This window comes from Peromyscus maniculatus, chromosome 16, assembly GCF_049852395.1.
Source record: "Peromyscus maniculatus bairdii isolate BWxNUB_F1_BW_parent chromosome 16, HU_Pman_BW_mat_3.1, whole genome shotgun sequence".
Lineage (NCBI taxonomy): Eukaryota > Metazoa > Chordata > Mammalia > Rodentia > Cricetidae > Peromyscus > Peromyscus maniculatus.
The window spans coordinates 60,051,970-60,073,916 of NC_134867.1; the positions used below are offsets into that span (position 1 = coordinate 60,051,970).

General features: G+C 48.7%; 1 protein-coding gene across 2 annotated transcripts in view; it reads left to right on the forward strand.

The window, feature by feature from the left end:
- Positions 1 to 21,947, forward strand: part of Map3k4 (mitogen-activated protein kinase kinase kinase 4) — a 103,521-nt gene that overhangs the window by 32,475 nt on the left and 49,099 nt on the right. For both annotated transcript variants that reach the window (XM_015996740.2, XM_042262398.2), the window contains exons 2-3: positions 6,461 to 6,651; positions 19,172 to 20,538. In XM_015996740.2, the coding sequence (XP_015852226.2) occupies positions 6,461 to 6,651; positions 19,172 to 20,538 (1,558 nt within the window). The remainder of the gene's footprint in view (positions 1 to 6,460; positions 6,652 to 19,171; positions 20,539 to 21,947) is intronic.

Sequence of the window (21,947 nt, forward strand, 5' to 3'; positions counted from 1 at the left end):
CTATCTGGATTCGATACCTCATTCATTGATCAAAGTTTGTGCTTTGACTTTCTGGTGACTTTCATCCTAGTGTTTGGAATGAAGCATTGTGGAAAAGTACTGGTTGGGAGCACTGTGGTTGGGAGCACTGTGCTTGGTCACACTGGTGATGTGACAGTCATGAAATGCAGTGTCTCCTTAGTGCTCAAAGTGTGTCAGCAGGGAACTTAAGTAGGATCAACCCTGTAAGGCCCTATACCCTGCTGCGGGATTCACTTGTAGTGTGTAAAAAGTGTGCCTGAACTCACCCTCCGCAGATGGTGGATGAGCCCAAAGAAGCCTGAGGCCTGTGGTCACCATTCAGTGACATTCACGCCATCCAACACATTGACTTCATTCCTCAGAGGGACAGAGTCTGAGGATCATCTTTGTTTTATCAAGGTACAAGAGAGGTTTTTAATCGCCCATCTAAGTTCCACACAGCTTTGTAGCAGCACAACCGGCATTTGGCTGTAAGTTCATCCATAGGTCCGCAAATGCCACACTGGCAGTGATTCTAGAACCACTTAAAAATGTTTTCATTGCTTCTTCAGGAGAACATTTTCGTCCTCTCCCTCACCTTCGACGTCCACCTCCCATTTCATACACACCCAGCTTGGTGTCCTCATTTCTGGAGCACCCACCAAGCCTCGTTCGTGCTACTTGTATATTTTTAGGTGTGGAACCATCTACTGGAGTATGTTAGATGTACCAGAGTCACACCCTTCGAGAAAACTGTTTCTTCCTCTCCCAGCAGATCTCCGTTGCCAACAGCTCCTCAGCTAGGGCTAGGACTTGATGCGCACCTCCCCTCTCCATGCCGGGGTTTTGTCTGGCGGAAGTCTGTACAGGTCTTTCTGCATGCTGTTCCGTGTTTAGGAAACAGTTTCCTTGAAAGCGCCCACCGCCTTTGGCTCTTATTTTCTGCTCCCTCTTTCACCAAGATCCTTGAGCCTGGGGAGGAGGAAGGGTGTGATATCGATGTCTCATTTAGGGTCGAGCACTCTACGGCCTCGTAACACTTGCATCTTGGCCAGTTGTCCGTCTCAGTGTTAATCTACTGCACATAGGATCTTCTTCGTGAGGGTTGACAGATGCACTCATAGACGTGTGTAATGAGACGTCATGTCCTGTGAGCAGGGCAGTTGTAGTAGATTCTCTCCCTAAGGCTGTGACCTGTCTCAGTCACTGTGCCAGGTCTGGGTTCCAGCTTGTGGATCAGGCCTTCAATCCAGTCAGAACGTGGTTGGTTACGCCCGTGACACTTGTGGCACTGTTGTGCATCCTGCCAGACTGGTCATTATTGTCGGTCACAGAGTCCACAGCAGGATAAGACTGATGACTCTCTTCTCCAGTAGGGTATAGCCCCATTCAGTACTGTGAAAACCTAGCCAGTAGGGATGAAGCTTCTCAGTCAATAACAGCTTGATAGCTCATGTTCTATGACTCAAGGATTTGGTGATTTCAGCAATAGAGTCTTACTATCAAGTTTTGGAAGGTAACCAAGAGTACTGGCAGTAGTCTCTGATGTTTGGGGGTCTGTGGGACCTCACTGGCCAACAGCCCCAGTAGTGGTAGCCCATTCTTGACATTGGCCTTTCTGTCTGTTAGCCTGTAGTGTGCTGCTGTCTAGTAGGGCATTGTTGCTCCATACAGGGCGACTGCATCTAAGTTCTTTTGAGGTTGTAACTGTTGATATTTTAGGAAGCTTCTGCAGTCGTGGTTTTCGTAGGACCGTTCAGAAGGGCTCTGGTGTTAGTTTTCCCTAGTGTCCCTTCTGCTTTTGCCTCCTGTCTTCACCCTAACACTCCCTGTTCCATTATTCTCTCTCCTCCTTATGGCGCTGTGATCTGTCTTCCCTTCTGTGATTCCCTCCTCTCTCCGTGATTGCTAATTCCTGACCTCTGTGGGTATTGCAGATGAGATACATAGATCTAAATATTCAAAACTAACACCTGTTAATGGATGAAAACATTTTTTTTTCTGGGTCTGGATTACCTCACTCAGTGGTGTTTTCGTAGTTGGGATTGAACCCAGAACCTTGTGCATACTGGGTGGCCACCTCCGTACCATTGAGCTGCTGTGACATCCCAGAACCGTTGCTATTAACCACTGAAGTGTGGACAAGAAAGAAATTACCTTGGGCTATGTAGCCGTGACCTTTAACCACCCAAATCAGCTATTTTACAGTGAACACAAGAGTGGAAGTAAAAGTTTTCAAGTTAATACATAAGTGAAACTATTTGTTTTATTACTTTAGGAGACTTAAGTGATAGCCTAGTGACTAGGTAGGTACCTTAGAAACTTATTGCTAAATTTGACTATAGTCCGGGGCACTATTGTGTTTGGGACTCTGTAGGCATTTTCATGAAAGACCTAGAGTGGTCTGGTAAAAGTACAGTGACTTCAGAAATCAATTTTTACTTGCTGATGGAATTTATTAATCTTTTAAAAAGTTTATACTAGCATATATTAATTACAATGTTGACATTTTCGTACACATTGCTGTATCTTGATCCCATGCACATCCCGTTCCCCAGCCCCTGGCCTCCTGATAGTTTCCTTTTTCCCACAGCCCCTCCTTGGCTTTCATGTCTTTTGTGTGACCCAGGGAGTTTCATTCATAGGGTTACCTATGGGAGTGTGGCATCCCACCGGTGGATACAACCTATGGGAGCGTGGCATCCCACTGGTGACTACAACCTATGTGAGCGTGGCATCCCACCAGTGGGTACAACCTATGGGAGCGTGGCATCCCACCAGTGGGTACAACCTATGGGAGCGTGGCATCCCACCGGTGGGTACAACCTATGGGAGCGTGGGCATCCCACCGGTGGGTACAACCTATGGGAGCGTGGCATCCCACCGGTGGATACAACCTATGTGAGCGTGGGCATCCCACCGGTGGATACAACCTATGTGAGCGTGGGCATCCCACCGGTGGATACAACCTATGTGAGCGTGGGCATCCCACCGGTGGGTACAACCTATGGGAGCGTGGCATCCACCGGTGGATACAGCCTATGGGAGCGTGGCATCCCACCGGTGGCCACACCACTGAAGATGTCTCTTTTAGCCTCATCAGTCGTCGTCACACGGAGCCTCAGGGAATGAAGGCCCTCATGGTCCTACCCCTTCCGTGACAGTGTGCGAACATCTTAGAGTGTACGTGAGCAAAGGCAGATGTTACAGATTCTTGATGTATCCTCCTGAGTCAGCTAAGAGTCTTAAATATGAAATATCAGGCTCCTTCGGCTAGCATAAGACAGACAGATCCCACTCTGTAGTTTCAGGCTTGCCTTCTGCCTCAGCCTCCAGTACTAAGTTAGTATTACAAGTATGTACCACTGTGTCCATGGCAACAGCTGGTTTTCATTGAGCACTGTGTGCTAAGCACATTGTCTATTACATTAGACCTTCTGTTTAAGTGCTTACGGTTTATTTTCTTCCCCATTAGATACCAAAATGACATGAAACGTTGATTGGTTTAGTTTAACAGAAACCCATGTAAGGGACACAGACATGGAGGGCTGGACTAGTCTTCACCAGTGAGAGCTCTGCTGGCCTGTCCACATCTTCTGCTTTGGCCCAGTGTCTGACTCTGTTGTCTTAAAGTACTGATGTCTTCTTCAGTTGATGAATGCTTACCTTAAGAAATTTTCTTCTATGAGATAATGAGGATTTTCTATCTAATGAGACAAGGGGGTTCTGTTTAGAAGCTTTCTATTTTCACATTTGACATGTACATCTTTATACCACCTGGGATTAATTTCCATAGGATAGCATTCAATTTCATTTTTTTTTTTTTTTCTGCAGTGGGGTAACAGTTTGTTTGGGTCAGATGTATTCTTTAATTCATTTAGTCCTCTCCATGGCTGTGGTTACTGTTTCTAATCCCTTGCTGCTTCAGTTTCTTGGTTAGATTGATCAGGAGTCATTTCCTTCAGAATTCTCACCAGTGAGTTTAATTGAGTATGCATGAACTTTATCTTCTCTTTCAGCTCTGCAATCGTTTTTTTTTGGTAGAAGTACATCATGAGCATCCATCTCAGTCACATTTATTCTGGCCTTTGTTGTTAAGAGACAGCACACCATTTTATCACAGGAAAGGCATAAGTGTGACCCCTTACGGCAGCCAGCAGCATGGGTGGAGTATGGATGGGAACTGATGTGACCCCCACAGAAATTACAGAAGCAGAGGTTGTATGTGATGCCTTTGAGAGACCCTTCCGTGTGACAACCAGAAAGGGCCCTTCCAAAATGACATGGTGACTCTGGAGAAGGCCACAGCTAGAGGGACCTAGACAGGTCCCAGGCGAGGAGCGCTGTGTCTGAGTGCTGTGTGGCAGTGCAGGAACAACATGAACCTCTCCTGTTGCAGCCATGCTGGCCGCCGGAAGGGGATGGATCATGCCGTCACCCCGGCTCCAAGGGCCCAAGAGGGGAGGAGGACCCTTCCACTACCTGAGTGTCCCACTCCATGGAAAGTAAAAGAAAAAGAAGGCATGTCACAAGTCACTCAGGAAGCATCCAAGCTGGCCACTCATGGAATTAAAAAATAAATTTCATTACTGGAAATTTGTGTAGTTTTTTAAAAAAAATTATGTGTATGAATGTTTTGCCTGCATGGATGTATATATACCATGTGAGTGTCTAGTGCCTGAGAGGTCAGAGGAAGGCATCAGATCCCCTGGAACCGGAGTTAGGGATGCTTGTAAGTCACCATGTGGGTTTTGGAAATTGAATCTAGATCCTTGGCCAGAACAAGTGCTCTTAACTGCCGAGCCATCTCAGCCCACCACCCCTTTGATTTGACATGAGCTCTCTGTGAAACCTGGGCTGGCCTTGAACTTAGATCTGTGTGCCTCTGCCTCCCAGAGCTGGGACTCCAGATGATAACCACCATCTGGCACACTGTGTAGTTCTGTAGAACTTCTGTGGGGTGTGTGTGTGTGTGTGTGTGTGTGTGTGTGTGTGTGTGCGCGCGCGCATACATGTACACACCTGCTAGCACATGAGCATGTTTACAGAGACAAGTTGACATGATATCTTCTTCCTTGGTTGCTTTTTACTTTAGTTTTTGAGACAGGCTCTCTCACTGACCCTGGGGCTCATCATTTCTGCCAGCCCACCTGCCCAGTGACTCCCCCCCATCCACCGGCTTCTCCCATGCTGGGACTACAGGCATGTGCCACCGTGCCAGACTTTCCTCGTGGGTGCTGGGGCTCTGAACCGGGGTCCTCTTGTTTGTGCAGCAGGCACTTTACCTGCTGAGCCATCCCCCGAACCCCAAATTCCTACTTTTCAGAAGATAGCTTTTGTTTTGATTTTGCTACTTTAATAATGATGAGGCCACACATCTTGAGTGTTTCGTTTTGTTTTTCTCATTTCCTTGTGAGTTTGGATTAGCATTGATTGTATATTGTGACAAAAGGTGCCAGAAAGAGCACTGCATTGGATACAGTTTTGGAGTTGTGTTTTAGGTATATATAAAATTTATTTTATAAACAGTGTTCAGAATAAGATGGGCTGTTGTGATGTATATATGGGAAACGTTAGTTGCTGTTACTCCTGTTTTAAGGTTTTAGAATTAGATTTTCTCTCGCTTGATGTAACTGGATTTTACTGTGTGAGTCTCACAGAAAAAGGAAATTTATCAAGATAGTGATATTGTTTGAGAATTGTCTGGCTAGAGGATGGCAGGCAATATTTTCAGAAAACAAGTCGTGGAAGCATTGCATCCTTCAGGGAAGAGAAAGGAATTCCTCCTTTCTGCTGAGATTTGTCCTTTACCCCATCCCTCCCTTTTATTTCTTTTTGTCTGAGACTTTTTAACTGTATTTTTATCCTTTGGGAATTTCATACAACATTTTTGACAAATTACAACATGGATCGTGGATAACAAGGTTTACTGTCGTAACTCTCTAGGCGGTTCAGTGCGGTAGGTGGGTATGCAGTGTTTTCTGGATGCTGCCCTGTGCCACGGGAAATGCTGCCTGTCCCTTCGGGAAGAGTCGGCTGCGGCCCTGGAGTCCAGGGCGGGACGGTGCTCGCCCCTCATTGTCTGCGTGCCAGAGTTGGTGCCCAGGTCTATTTTTAGCTCGGTCTGATTTGTAACTTCTAGTCTTCTGCTGTTTTCTCTTTAATTTGTAGTTTTTAGTTTGAAGCCCAGTCAGCTAGAAAGAGCCCCAGAGGCTTCAGAAACGGCACACTGATGATTGTGATGATTGTGCCCGCGCTGCACCTGAGAGTGCATGGTTAGGTGTGGCCACACCCGCTGTCTCTGCTTCCTTGGAGTGGGCAGTGCAGTTTCCACCGTGGAAACTGAAGGATTGCGATGCTGAGGAAATGCAGGTGGGGGCGTCTGCAGCGTTCTCAGAGGAAGCAGTGATTGCAGTTCCCATGTTACTAACCAGCGCACTTGCTCTTTATCTTCTCGTAGGCCGGAGTGCATGTTGGGAGAGTCGGCTTGCAAGAGTCCGGAATCTGACCCAGAGGACTTTTCCGATGAAGCGAACGCAGAAAACCTCTACAGCACCTCGCCCCCAAGCACGCCACGGCAGATGAAACGCCTGTCGACCAAGCACCAGAGGAACAGCGTAGGGAGGCCGGCCAGCCGGGCAAATTTGAAAGGTGAAGCCTGGGACTTAGAGGTGCTTGTGAGAGGGCGTGTGAGGGGCAGGGCATCACCTTTATGTGACGGCATCGATTGACCAGTCTGTTCGGCAGTGTTAACGACTCCTTTGTTTGACATTTTACCCCAGTGTTGGCTGTGGGGTTTGTTGGTTTGAACTGTTACCAGTGGAGGGACGGGTGAGGAGCCAGTCGAGGAAGCTCTGTCCTGGGTTGTGGTGGCAGCCAGTGACACGGGCCTTCTGAGGCTGTGAAGGAGGCTAGGTGTTTTCCAGCCTGCAAACCCAGCGTGGCTGGAGTCTGCACCGATGGCCTGCACTCACTCCTTTATCTCCTGTTTGGGGTTTTCAAGTTCTTCTCTCCAGCAGTGGTATACGGGGCGTTTGGGAGGAGACAGCGAGCCTGTGGTTCCCTGAATTCTGGGACTAGCCAAAGCCTCTGTCTTCTGCCAGTGACAGCATGTAGGGCTCTTGCTTGCTGTCTTAGTTAGGGTTTCTATGGCTGTGAGAAGACAACACTTACAGAGGAAAACCTTTAATTGGGGTGGCTTACAGTTTCAGAGGTTCAGTCCATTATCGCGGTGGGACATGGTGGCATGCAGGCAGACATGGTGCTACTGGAGAAGGAGCTGAGAGTGCTACATCCCGATCCGCAGGCAGCAGGAAGTGAACTGAGATACTGGGTACAGCTTGAACATGAGACCTCAAAGCCCACCCCCACAGTGACACACTTCCTCCAGGAAGACCACACCCACTCCAGCAGCACCTCACCTTCTAGTAGTGCCACTCTCTATGGGAGTCATTTTCCTTCAGACCACAGCGCTTGCTAAGCAGCTGCTGGATGGGACCCTCAAATCCAGAAGCCACAGAGGCAACCCAGATGGCACCCCAGATTCGGGAACCACACAGGAAACTGAATGTTACCCTGTGAGACAAATCCTAAAAGGTCTTATTAATAAAAAACCAGAGCCAGGTACTGGGGTGAACGCTGAGAGATCAGAGAAGCAGAACAAGCCACAGCCAGCCTCGCCTCGCCAATTCCTCAGCTGAACCTGTTTCCATGAATCCTCAGACTGAAAGCCTCTGAGTCCTCATCTGGAAGGGATCTCAGCTGAACTGCCTAAAAGTTTAAAAGACTAGTTCCTGGTCCTCATGCCTTATAATATACCTTTCTGCTTCCTACCATCACTTCCTGAGATTAAAGGCGTGTGTCCTTCCCAAGCAAAGGCATGAGATTAAAGGCGTGTGCCACCATGCCTGGCTGTGTTCCTAGTGTGGCCTTGAACTCACAGATCTGAATGGATCTCTGCCTCCAGAATGCTAGGATTAAGGGTGTGTGCCACCACTGTCTGGTCTCTATGTCTAATCTAGTGGCTGTTCTGTTCTCTGACCCCAGATAACTCTTATTAAGGTACACAGTATGTTAAGAGACACAATATATCGCCACAGTATCCCATATCTGAGACCATGGAGGAAACCTAGATGGAACCCCAGATCTGGGATCCACTGAAGGAACCTATTCTTTCCCTTCCTCTTTATGTAGGATCTCAGGGCCCAGTTATGTCCTGTTCCTAGAAGCTGACAACATGGCTCTTTGTCCTCTTCCTTCCTCAGCTCATCCTAACTGCCCTTTCTCAAAGTGGGTGAGCAGAACTACGCCAAGACGCGGTCTTATTGTGTTCTGCATACGGCCTACCAGCTCAGCCACTGAAGCCTTGGGGCTGTAGAGTTTTCTGTTCGGTTCAGCAAACCACTTTTCTCAAGTTGGATCCTACAACCTGTAGTGTTGCCTAGGATGTGGGTCCCTTTTCACCTTGGCCGAGGGTTTCACCCCGTTGACCTCTAGGTAATTTCTTCTCTCCCTGTCCTTAGCCAGCTTTTTCTTTTCCTCACTCAGCTCTCCTCTCTGCCTCCAAGGGCTGGGATTAAATATGTGCCACTCCCCGCTCAATGATTTCCTTACCAATAGTTAATTTTAAACTTTCTTTTAAGATGTTTTATTACAGTGGAACGTTTGCTGTAGCTACAGTTTAGAAACCGATGCGTTAGAGTTTGTGTTAAAGTTTAAACTTCATGTCTTAAGGTTAAAACTTGGTGTTCAGATTCGTGACCTGGAGTGTGTCCGTCTCTGTCCATTGTCTCGGAGAAATCTCTCCCATGCCATTGAGGTTTCTGACCTCAAACAGGGTCAGAGAAGGGGCAGCCGCCGCTGAGTCCGCGTTTGCGTGCTGGTGGCACAGCTGTCCGTAGTCTGTCCTCGTTCATTGCGTGTTGGGCCCTGCTCCTCAGCACAGGCGTGGGGAGCATCAGCTCCCCATTTTACACACTAGGAAACTGAGACTTGGGGATTCCCAGCAGAAGGCCCGATTTTGCCACTAATTCCCATGGAATCAGTTTGGACCTCCTTATCTCCAGACGTGAGACAGAGAGTGAGTGTAACCAAAGGCACCCGTTGGGTTTATGTGACTGCTCCCCGCTCCTGTCCTGCTGGGTAGAAAATGCTGGAAAAGAGAGCCTGCCACTTTTCCTCCTCAGCTGCCTAGAATTACGTTTCATAGAATCGCCAAGTTTCAGGGATGGAAGGGGTCCTGGTCTCCTACGTGTCTTCTGTAGCTGCTTCAAATGAAGCAGCTGATCCTCTTGGGCCTTTGGAGTCGCAGCTGCCCCATCCCTGCCCAGGAACCTGGGAATCCTTCGCAACTTCTCTCCTGCTGCAGAGGATTAATATTGGTTGTGACGCTTAGGAACACAAACGGAAGAGTCACTGACACTGTAGGAGCACGAGCTCTTCGGAGCGCATCGCCTGTTGTCTGCTTGTGTCTTTGCACTGTCCACTCTTGACAGCTGGCTTCTGTGCTCAGTGCTCTGTGAGCTGCTTGCGCCTCAGAGTGACCCGTGCTCTGGCTTCTGGACCTGCTGTGTCACCTGGAGTCTGTGTGGCCTCTGGGTTTCTGCTTCAGATGCTCTTGTGGGTGTGTTAGAAAGCAGCTTCACATGTGTGACCCTGTGAATTATTGTTGTCAGAAACTTTGGTCACAGATGCCAAGAACAGAGGTAACGGCATCCATCCGGGGCACGTGGGCCGTCTTCGTAATTGTGGCCTTTGTATCGGAGCAGCGCAGTAGCTCCGCAGAACTCATTTGCACTCAAAACTTAGTTGTGCAGGGTGATGCACAAGATTCCAAACACTGGTGCTGTGTAGTGTGGTGCACAAGAGTCCACACACGGGTGCTGTGTGGTGTGTGGTGTGGTGCACGAGAGTCCACACACGGGTGCTGTGTGGTGTGTGGTGTGGTGCACTAGAGTCCACACACGGGTGCTGTGTGGTGTGTGGTGTGGTGCACTAGAGTCCACACAAACACTGGTGCTGTGTGGTGTGTGGTGTGGTGCACTAGAGTCCACACACTGGTGCTGTGTGGTGTGTGGTGTGGTGCACTAGAGTCCACACACGGGTGCTGTGTGGTGTGGTGTGGTACATGAGTCCACACACAGGTGCTGTGTGGTGTGTGGTGTGGTGCACTAGAGTCCACACACGGGTGCTGTGTGCTGTGTGGTGTGGTGCACTAGAGTCCACACACGGGTGCTGTGTGGTGTGTGGTGTGGTGCACGAGAGTCCACACACGGGTGCTGTGTGGTGTGTAGTGTGGTGCACAAGAGTCCACACACGGGTGCTGTGTGGTGTGTGGTGTGGTGCACTAGAGTCCACACAAACACTGGTGCTGTGTGGTGTGTGGTGTGATGCACTAGAGTCCACACACAGGTGCTGTGTGGTGTGTGGTGTGGTGCACTAGAGTCCACACACTGGTGCCAGGTTGCCTGGATCCCCGTCTGCTCAGGGACCTTCTGGGTGTGCGGCCACTGCCTGTCGTTCTCTGTACCATTAGTTTTTACAGGGTGTCGAGGGTCGTGTGGTACCTGTCACTGTTACTACTTCAAACTAAAACATTGCTCCGTAACACTTCCTTTTCTCTTTGCCTTACTTAAGTCTTCAAGTAAAATGCAGTCCTCCATTGGTCATGTTTTCGAATTAACCGGCAGCCCCAGTTTCAGGGTCGGCAGACTGGGACTGGCTGTGTGGTCACGTGGCTCCCCTGCCTGCGTCTCTCTTCCTGAACGGTGTGTCCCCCCCCCCCACTGCCGCTGCTGCGGCTGTCTCGTCTTCCTTCCTTCCTTCCCCTCCCTTTCCTCCTGTCCGTCCGTGTTTCTCCTTCATCCTTCCATCCACTCCACAGACACGTTCTCTTTCAGAAGATGGATAAGACATGTTCCACCTTCTGCAGGGAGCCCACAGCCCAGAGGCGGCATGCTGGTGTGGTCGGGTGCACGAGGTCACCCAGGGTTCAGGGAGGGGCATCGAGAAGGCCACTGGAAGACTTCTGAACAAGTGATATTTGTACTGTGACCTGGCTGAGTCAGGGAGACCACGATTGCAGACTCACGCGTGAGTCATAATAATCTGCCGGTCCCTCAGTGTTTTGAAGAGCTTCTTAGAATTAATCAGATTGCTCAGATTTCTTTTCAGAGCTCCCCAAGGTCCGTGAACTGGAGCATTATTCCTGCTTGGCAGCGGCTCCGTGAGTCACACTGTTAACTTTAGGACTGTGGTCAGAGTTGGACTCACCTTTTGGACACACAGGTCCCTGATGAGATTTCCGTCATTCTGGTTCTCCACTGCCCTTTATAAACCACCTGGAGACTCTGGATGACTGTGTGTGTGTTCATTGCTCACGATTCTGTCCTGCAGATATTTAGACAACGTAGAAGGTCATCTGCCCGTGGTGTCTGGAGCCTTAGCTGGGGCAGTTCCATTGGCTGGAAATACGGCTTGGCTGGGCCCGGCCCTAAGCCCTTGGCCCTTCTCCACGTGGCATCTGCCGCGTCCTGTGTCTCAGGTGGTTCCCTTGCTTTCATGTCTGGATCTAAGCGAGATGGCAAGACCAGGCGATGACCGGCAGACCCCGTTTTCCTTCTGTGTGGTAGTTTACATGTCTGTGTAGTTTCCACTGTCTGGCCGTGTGCAGTGTGTCCTCTCCCATGGCATGTGGCTTCTCTCAGAGCAAGGGTTTTGAGAGTCTAGTGCATCGGTCCTGAGGCTTCCTGAGATGCCGCCTGGAAGTCTTGGAGCATCTTTTCTGTTGCATTTCCCCTTGTGCGGTGCCAGCCACGTGCTGTGGGAGGGACCGCACGGGGCCTGGTACCCAGAGGCTTGGTTCCTTAGCTGTCTTTGGGGAATTGGCATGCCGTCTTGCCGTCTTTTGTTTCCTCTGGCACCTCTTCCTCATAAATGCCTGTGGGTAAAGCCCTAGAGGGTCACCGAGAGCAGAGTTCAGGAGCGGGCTTGTCACCACAAGGACTGTATCTTTTGCAATGAAGTCATTGTTATAGATGTGATTTTTGAAGTATTATCTTGGGCTCAGAGTGAGGCAACTTATGCTGTAGGCTTGATTTTTAGGAATTCTAAGTTCAGGATCTGGAGTTCTTTAGCGCTGTGGTACGTATGTGGGATTAGAAGGCTGTCTCTTACTGAAATTATTTGGTGGAATCACAATAGTGCTGAGTCCCTATGGATTTCTATCAGTAATGTGTTGGAATGGTAAACTCAAACAGGAGACATCAGAGGGGAGACACTGGTACTGAGAAGAGCACTGCATCCTAGGGGGCGAGCACTGCATCCTAGGGGGCGAGCACTGCATCCTAGCGGGTGAGCACTGCATCCTAGGGGGCGAGCACTGCATCCTAGTTGGCGAGCACTGCATCCTAGGGGGCGAGCACTGCATCCTAGTTGGCGAGCACTGCATCCTAGGGGGCGAGCACTGCATCCTAGTTGGCGAGCACTGCATCCTAGTTGGCGAGCACTGCATCCTAGTTGGCGAGCACTGCATCCTAGGGGGCGAGCACTGCATCCTAGTTGGCGAGCACTGCATCCTAGTTGGCGAGCACTGCATCCTAGTTGGCGAGCACTGCATCCTAGGGGGCGAGCACTGCATCCTAGTTGGCGAGCACTGCATCCTAGTTGGCGAGCACTGCATCCTAGTTGGCGAGCACTGCATCCTAGGGGGCGAGCACTGCATCCTAGGGGGCGAGCACTGCATCCTAGTTGGCGAGCACTGCATCCTAGGGGGCGAGCACTGCATCCTAGTTGGCGAGCACTGCATCCTAGTTGGCGAGCACTGCATCCTAGTTGGCGAGCACTGCATCCTAGTTGGCGAGCACTGCATTCTAGGGGGTGAGCACTGCATTCTAGTTGGCGAGCACTGCATCCTAGGGGGCGAGCACTGCGTCCTAGTGGGCGAGCACTGCATCCTAGTGGGCGAGCACTGCATCCTAGCGGGCGAGCACTGCATCCTAAGGGGTGAGCACTGCATCCTAGTTGGCGAGCACTGCATCCTAGGGGGTGAGCACTGCATCCTAGTTGGCGAGCACTGCATCCTAGGGGGTGAGCACTGCATCCTAGTGGGCGAGCACTGCATCCTAGTGGGCGAGCACTGCATCCTAGGGGGCGAGCACTGCATCCTAGGGGGCGAGCACTGCATCCTAGGGGGCAAGCAGGCGCTCTGCTTTGTAAAGCTGCACCGTCAGGAGGGTTTCAAAACTTAGTGGTTAGAGCAGCATGCAGGGTGGGCGAAGGCTGCTGTTTCCTGCTGTGTGGTGGGTGCCTGCCATTCTTGTCAGCACATTTAAACTCATGCTTTCTTTGGAACCATTTTCCTTATGGGCTTTCTCCCATATTTTCAAATAAGCACTGCTGTTGTGAGAAACATCTCATCTGTGTCCTTGTACACATGTGGAGTTATTTTTGGAGGTCAGCTACTTCGTAGTGGGTCTGCTGTATTGGAAAGTGTGTGTGTTGAAAAGGTGGTAAGTGGTGCCCAGGCTGTTTATTGCTCAGTAGAACTCTTCTTGCTTTTCCTCTGAGCAGTGTGTGTGCAAGCCTTGTTAGTGTGTATTCTCTACATTATTAATGTCTTGAGTTTCTGCTGGCCTGCTTTAGCTTTTAAATTTGCTTGTTTTTGGTAGTATGTGTTTCCTGCAGGAACTGATGATTGCAGTTAAATATATAAAGGTAGGGTGAAATTTCTTGGGTAAGGGAGGTCAAATGTAAATACCATGTGTAGACACAGTGTGTGTCTAAACACACGAAAGTGTGCACACCAGCAGCTTGAAGCACAGTGTTTAAGGAAATACAGCTTTGAGCGAAACGCAAGGGACAGAAGAAGGAATCAGCCGACTGCATTGTCCTCTGTGTCACTGTCATGGCGACCCTGCAGCCCTGGACGGTGAATGGACCTTTCACGGTAATCGTGGACACTGTTTGAACCAGTCTGTAGTCTCCGTCAGACTCTCCAAGGCAGTCCGTCACCCAGAAAAGGCTAAGCAGCACTGACCTGGGCTGGAGGGATGGCTCACTGGATAAGAAAGAGTACTGGCTGCTCTTCCAAAGACGGGAGTTCAGTTCCCAGCACCATGTCAGACAAGCTCCCTTTAACCCTGTTCTGGGGATCTGACACCCTCTTCTACACTCTTCAGGCACCTGCGCACATGTGCATACACATGTATAGCACATAAATAAAAGAATAATAAACCTTTTAGAAAATGAAGTACCAACCTAGAATTTGTCACACACCTGAGAAGTTTCTTCTCAGAATGGCTCATCCCGAGATGTGTTACACCCATGTATAAAGGATAGGCAGCTAACTCAAACCCATTGCTGGAGCTACAGTCTCTTCATGTGGGCTAGGAACAGACGCCTGACTTATAAAGCCCACAGCAAGGGTATTAGTGTGATTCCTACTGTGAGGGACATACCGCCTATGACATCGTGGTTGCTGCCTCATCTGGTTGAAATTCCTATTTAGTGTACTTAAACTATAAAATGAATTTGCTTCCTTCCTTCTGTTAATTCTAAAGGAGACAAATTTAAGGATAGTTTGACTTTTTCTTAAACCAGCCCTAAGAAGTAACATACATTTGGCTGATCATTGTTCAAACCTTATCAGAATCATAACTGCTAAAGTAAGTCAAGATTACCACTATCCAAAATGTGATTACTTAATTTGTTTATTGGAGGCAGAGTCTCATCATACAGCCTTGGCTGGATTGGAACTCACTAAATAGACCAGGCTGGCCTTGAACTCATAGAACTCTTGGAGATATCCATCATTTCTGCTTATGAAGTACTGCTGAGCAGCTGCACAGAAATGGGTGGTTGGGTGGTGTGTGTGTGTGTGTGTGTGTGTGTGTGTGTGTGTGTGTGTGTGTGTGTGTGTATGCGCGCTCGCGTGCGCTTTCTTAATGAAGAACCTGGAGTAAACAACCAGAAGGCAAGGTGATTTAGACACTCAGATATGTGCATTTGAGTGAGGGTCGGGAAGCACTGACGGCTGGAAAGAGGAAGGGTGAGAAGACATTTATTTGAGTGGATTGTATAACATTTTAATGCAGGTAGGTTGCAAGCCACAGAAATAAGAAGTAGGAATTCAGCTGACTATGACAAAGCTGAAGAGTTAAGGATTTTTTTCCAGAGGAAGCCAAGGCTCAAGGAGTATTGGTGGTGTTTGGCTTTTGAATAGATCAGCTGTTTCCTGCAGTGAACTTCGTGTGTGAGTCTTTTTCCTAAGAACTTCTTACAGTGTGTTTGATCATTCATTGGGCACAATTTTTCCCCATACAGTTACGGTATTTGGATACTTCCCCCAACTGTATTGATAACAGTCACACAGGCAAGACTTCCTTTTTCCAGGCCTTTGTCTTCCCTTCTTAGCATTAGACTCAGGTATCTGCCTTCTGTAATTATCTCCATTAGCAAATACCCAGGGCCAGGACCATTTGTGGACAAAAGCATTTTATCTGAGACACCTCTCAAACATCCAAGGACAGACTGCAGAAAGACAAACATTCCAGACCACCCACTAGTCCCCTGAAATAAGGTATATGTCCATATGGAGACAGCTGCCAGGGTCAGGCACATGTTAGGTACTTAGCTTTGTTTCTTGGGCAAATGAAGCTTTAACCCACCTTTCTCCGATAGCCCTGATGATATCTCTAGACTTCCCCTTTGACAGTTTCTCAGAACAAAGGGCTTTTACATCCCAGGTGCATCAAGCTGTGACACGGGCTGCCTAGCTACTCTGCCCTGCCAGAAAACGATACAGAGGTGGTTATGGCTTCTAAAGAAAAACAGGCAGTTTTCTTTTACTCATGATTTATACTAATATTGTAGGCTCCTAACATTTTATCTAACCACTTCTAGGAAGGTAGTTTGAGCACATAAATTCCATTTTTTGATATATTAACCAATTTTAGCTCTTAGTTGACTCAACTGCCTTTAACCACACCCACTTTGGATTGTAAAAGAAAGCCTGCCTGAGGTAAACTCTTATGTGCCTTTACGACCCTGAAAGACTTCAAGCCTGGGTAACCTCGCCTTGGCCAGAGAATTGCTGCTTTGTATAGGTATATAACCAAGAACCTCAGAGACTTAAGACTAGAGGAACGAAGTAGAGGATGGGGAAGAACTAGATGGGAAAGAATAGATGGGAGAATGAAGGTAGAATTTAGAGGGAACAGCAGAAAAATGTAAAGAAATATATCAGGCAAGAAAGGAGCTAAGTATGAGAACAAAATTGAAGCTGTGCAGATAGACTTTGACTCAGAAGAATGAAGCATATGGACTAAAGAGTATCATGTACGTAGATTCATTTGGTATCATTAAGACTAGATTCCTCAGCTGGTTGTAGATTTCTCCCACGGATCCTGGGAAAAGGCTATTAAGGGCTGGACCCCAATAGTCTTTGATACAGGTAGAATAAATAATAGTATAAATAACATTTCCATCAGTCTTCAGTTGTCACTAATTTAAAAAAGTACTAGGGACTGGCTCAGCAGTCAGGAGCACCGGCTGCTCTTGCAGAGGACCCGGGTTCTATTCCCAGCAAAGATGTGGAATCATCTGCAGTTCCATTTCTGGGTAATCCAAGGCTTTCTGGCCTCAGTGGGCCCCAGGCACACAGATAGGCATGCAGGCAAAACACCCATGCACACAACAGACAAATAAATAAAACAGTTTTATGCTTAAAAATGTAGTAAACTTCTGTAGCCAAACTGTTAGCAAGGTGGCTCAGCCCTATCACCCAGTGAAGACAGGCCAATGAGTGAATCTCTTTGGGTCTTAGTTAACAGTAAGTACTCCGTGGTTGTAAGTGCTCCGTGGTTGTAAGTGCTCCGTGGTTGTAGGTGCTCCGTGGTTGTAGGTGCTCCGTGGTTGTAGGTGCTCCGTGGTTGTAGGTGCTCCGTGGTTCTAAGTACTCTGTGGTTCTAAGTACTCCATGGTTGTAAGTACTCCATGGTTGTTGCACAGGTTTAAAATGTAAGGCCTTTGCAGCAGCATCTGGTAGAGACTTGGGCTGCCTGGGACCCACATGGTGGAAGGAAAGGACCTGTTCCCACAGTTCTCCTCTGCCCGCACTGTGCACACTCCGGCACATACGTGTGTGCTGGCATAAACAAATGATTTAGAAAGCATTTTTGATGGGTTATAGCATCAGTATAAGGTGTATAAGCTATAAATATACTGGAAATTTGTTTAACCCTTATTTTAAAATAATTTAATTAGAAAGCAAATTGATCTTGTTCAAATTTTCCTTAGTGCATTGATTTTTAGATGTATTGCTCTGTAACTCATGTGAACACACCTCATTCCGTCAAATCTGAAGACATAACTGGGATCAAATGCTTGCCCTTGACATAGTGTGTTCTTCTAACTTAGACTCTTGCCTATTTAGAGACTCTTATACTTTGCATACTTACAAATGATAAAGAAAAACATCGTTTCTTACCTACACATGTGTAAAGAAACCTATACCTGGAGTATCTTGGTGACTGTGTGCCTGAATCTTACATGTCACCACTGACCATGCCCCATTCTGACCCCAGAGATGTTCAGAGAGGGGGTCTGCATCCAGGACTCCGAACAAGGTGTGTGGGGTCCGGGTGATGGGGCTCGAGTGGTGGCGCAGGTTATCAAGGAAGTTGGGATGAGGATGGGAAAAGCCAGGACAGACCAGGGGAGAGTCAGCTTCAAGATCTAAGCTTTGGAAACATTAGCATTCACATAGTGAGTGGGCCACAAAGGCCGCTCACTGTCTGTGTTCAGGAGGCTCTGGGATGAGAGGCTTAGGCATGGCTGGTGAATGGTGGTAAAATGTAAACACAAAGGCAGATGTGTGTGTTCACTCTGAAGTTTGATATCAACTCATTGGAGCCTTTACATTGGTCTGGAGGAACTGTGTGAGATTTACTTTGCTTTTGCATTGCTTTGGAATGACTCTCTATGCTAATATGGCAGACAAGGTGAGTTAAAATGGATGGGTCTAGCCAGGCGGTGGTGGCACACGCCTTTAATCCCAGCACTCGGGAGGCAGAGGCAGGCGGATCTCTGTGAGTTCGAGGCCAGCCTGGTCTCCAAAGCATAAAGCTAAAGCTACACAGAGAAACCCTGTCTCGGAGAAAAAAAAAATGGATAGTTCTATGTGTCTTCAGTTCTGTTCACCTTCAGGTCGTTCGTTTGTGACAGAGAAGGAAGCAGGAGATGAAATCAGCGCTCAGCAGTTTTGTTCATCAGTTGTCTTTCTGCTCTTTCTGGAAGTAATCTTGAGGGGCTTTAAGCATTTCTGGTATTTTTGCGTATGTCTGTGGTGTTGTTGCTTGCGTGTGTATGGGCACATTCGTGTGTTCAGGTGTGTGTTCATGTTCGTGTGTGTGTGTGTGTGTGTGTGTGTGTGTGTGTGTGTGTGCATGGGGAGGGCAGAGGTCAGCACTGGGCTTTGCCCTGATTCCTCTGCAGTGTCTTTACTGTGGCAGGGTCTCTTGGTGAACCTGGAGCTCACGGATTCAGCAGCACTCACTGGCCAGCAGGTTCTCAGAGATCCTCTGCCACCACCCAGCAGCACCGGCTATAGATGCTCCTCATGCCCGCCTGACTGATGTGGGTGTTAGGGATCCAGTCTGCTTGAGTGGCCAGAACCTTACCCACTGAGCGTCTTCTCAGCCCAGTGCCTCTCGTTCTGATGGCACGTCACCTCATTCCACCAGGAAGAAGAGGGAAGGACCCAGGAGATTTAAATTATTGGCTTCTAAATGAAACGAAGTTTGTTAGGACTAAGGCAGGGATTGGCTGTTCTCTTGAACCCAGTCTCTGTCACGTTTCCCTTGCCATTCCCCCTTCTTAAAGTTGAAGGTGGTTGCATCAAATTGAGGGGTTCAGTACATCTTGTAGTGTTGAATGTGACAGTTTGATCAGTAGTTGTGAGTATAAAAAAAACACAAGTATATAGTAAGAAAAAGGAAGACAGTCATTAAAAAATTACAGTGTGTGTGTTGATTACTTTCCAGTTTCAGCTTATGGAACTTGTATTCCTCACAGTGATAGCCTGAGTGTAAACGCATGTGAGTATCAGTTTGGTTTAAAACAGTGACCAGCTTCAGATCTTAGAGCTTTATACTGTTGATTTTGTTTTCAATAGAAAAAATGAACACACCAAATCAGTCTCCACATAAAGATGCGGGGAAGGGGGTGGAGCCCGTGGAAGAATACAGCTACAAGCAGGAGAAGAAGATCCGAGCCACTCTGCGGACAACAGAGCGAGACCATAAGAAGAACGCACAGTGCTCCTTCATGTTGGACTCGGTGGCCGGGTCTTTGCCAAAAAAATCGATTCCCGATGTGGATCTCAATAAGCCTTACCTCAGCCTCGGCTGCAGCAACGCCAAGCTGCCGGTCTCCATGCCCATGCCTATAGCCAGAACTGCCCGGCAGACTTCCCGGAGTGACTGCCCAGCGGATCGCTTGAAGTTCTTTGAAACACTGCGCCTTTTGCTAAAGCTTACCTCAGTCTCGAAGAAGAAGGACAGGGAGCAGAGGGGACAGGAAAACACAGCTGCTTTCTGGTTCAACCGATCGAACGAACTGATCTGGTTAGAGCTCCAGGCCTGGCACGCAGGCCGCACCATCAACGACCAGGACCTCTTTTTATACACGGCTCGCCAAGCCATCCCGGACATTATCAATGAAATCCTCACGTTCAAAGTTAATTATGGGAGCATCGCCTTCCCTAGAAATGGAGCTGGTTTCAACGGCACCTCCCGAGAAGGGCCGTGCAGAACCCCTCACGGGGGGAACAGTGCGGGCTGTTCCACGTACCACGAGCACCTCCAGCGCCAAAGGGTCTCGTTTGAGCAGGTGAAGCGGATAATGGAGCTGCTGGAGTACATGGAAGCACTTTATCCGTCGCTGCAGGCCCTGCAGAAGGACTATGAACGATACGCCGCGAAGGACTTTGAGGACAGGGTGCAGGCGCTCTGTCTGTGGCTGAACATCACGAAAGACCTAAATCAGAAGTTGAGGATTATGGGCACTGTTCTGGGAATCAAGAACTTGTCAGACATTGGCTGGCCAGTGTTTGAAATCCCTTCCCCTCGGACATCCAAGGGCCACGAGCCGGAAGACGAGGGTGAGGACACGGAGGGAGAGCTGAGAGAGCTGGAGAGCGGAGCAGAGGAGAGCGATGGGGAGCGAACCCCCAGTCCGCCGAGGGTTCCAGAGCTCCGGCCGTCCACGGACAGCTTCTGGGACGCCCACTCACAGGACCGCACCGCCAGGAGACTGGAGAGGCTCGAGTCCGAGGAGGACTCTGTGGGCTGGGGAGCCGCGGACTGTGGCCCCGAAGCCGGCTCTCGTCGGCATTGCCTGACTTCTATTTATAGACCGTTCGTGGACAAAGCGCTGAAGCAGATGGGGCTCAGGAAGCTGATCGCACGGCTTCACAAGCTGATGCACGGCTCGCTGCAGAGGGCTCGCGTAGCCCTGCTCAGGAGCGACCACCCAGTGGAGGTAGGTTTCGGCGGGTGCTGTGCCGTGACGGCACGGCTTTAACCGCACTCATTGTGTAGATTGATCACATGGACTTGATAGTCTTGCCATGACAAGGCACAAACGGTAGATATACGTTGCCTATGTAAATGTTGCCATAAAGTACTATGGTAAGGGGGATCTATGAACAGCTCATCCAGGTTTAATGAAGGAAGTACGAGGAGGTGGTACGTGGATGGAAGACACAGCCATATAAATCGCATCTGGAGAACGATGGACTAGCTGTAAAGTGTGGAGCTGGTCCTGGGTGACCACAAGCTGCAGCTGAGTCAGTAATAAAGTTGGCGTCATAGACAGGTATTTCAAAATGGACATGGCCTCCAGAGTCACAGATCAGCCATTCATTCACTCACTCATTCATTCACTCACTCATTCATCCTAGTCCTGAAGGGCCTTGTGCATATTAGGCAGGAGCTCCACCACTGGGCTGGATCTCTTCACTCATTCATTCACTTGCTCACTCATTCATTCATTCACTCACTCATTCATTCATCCATCCTAGTCCTGAGGCGCCTTGTGCATGTTAGCAGGAGCTCCACCACTGGGCTGGATCTCTAGCTCTTTGGATTCTTGGAGAAAGCTCGTTCTGGGCTGGGAGACAGCTGAATGCTAAGCCCTGGGTCTGGTCTTGGTCTCTAGCATGGCAAAACAACAACCACCGAACAGCAGAGATCTCCAAACCAGAAATGGAAGCAGCCTGCCACCGTACTGTGTAGAAAGCCCCGCTTGGGTTACTGGAATTTAAAAAGATGCAAGTTAGAGAGAAATGTAAAGATTCCCCAAAGAGGAAAGCCTGTCTATACCACTTGTCAGGGCTAACGTGCTCAGTGCAGCTGGACAGACCTGGTCGTTAATGTCCATCCTTCACCTTGTTGGGAGTTCTTGAGAGGAGAATGTCCACTGGCGGAAGCAGGCTATAATTGGATTTTGAAAGCTTGACACTTTAGAAGTTCCTTACTGTTCAAGGTGGTAAAATTAAGAAGGGCATGTTGTGGGGCCCTGACCTAGAGAGTCCAAAGCAGAAAGAATAGTTTTTTTCTCTGGAGTCTGCGTGTACACATGGCTGACAGCAAGAGTTCTCCGTCCTCTGAGATCCCAAATTCCTGGGTTAGTTGGTGGGTCCACTTTTAGAAGCCATATGTGTATATACGTACCACTTTAATTTTTTTAAGATTCAGTTGATTGTATAATCTGGCTCGGAGTCAGAAATGAAGTAAGGCATTTCCATAAGGCAGAAGACACCTGAGGAGAAGCCAGGTTTTGCACGCTCTGTGTCTGCATCCTCACGGTCAGGCCAAGCACTCACATGCGCAGCAATCCAAGTTTCTTTCCTTTTCAGACACAAATCGCTGTGATAAGATTTCATCGTG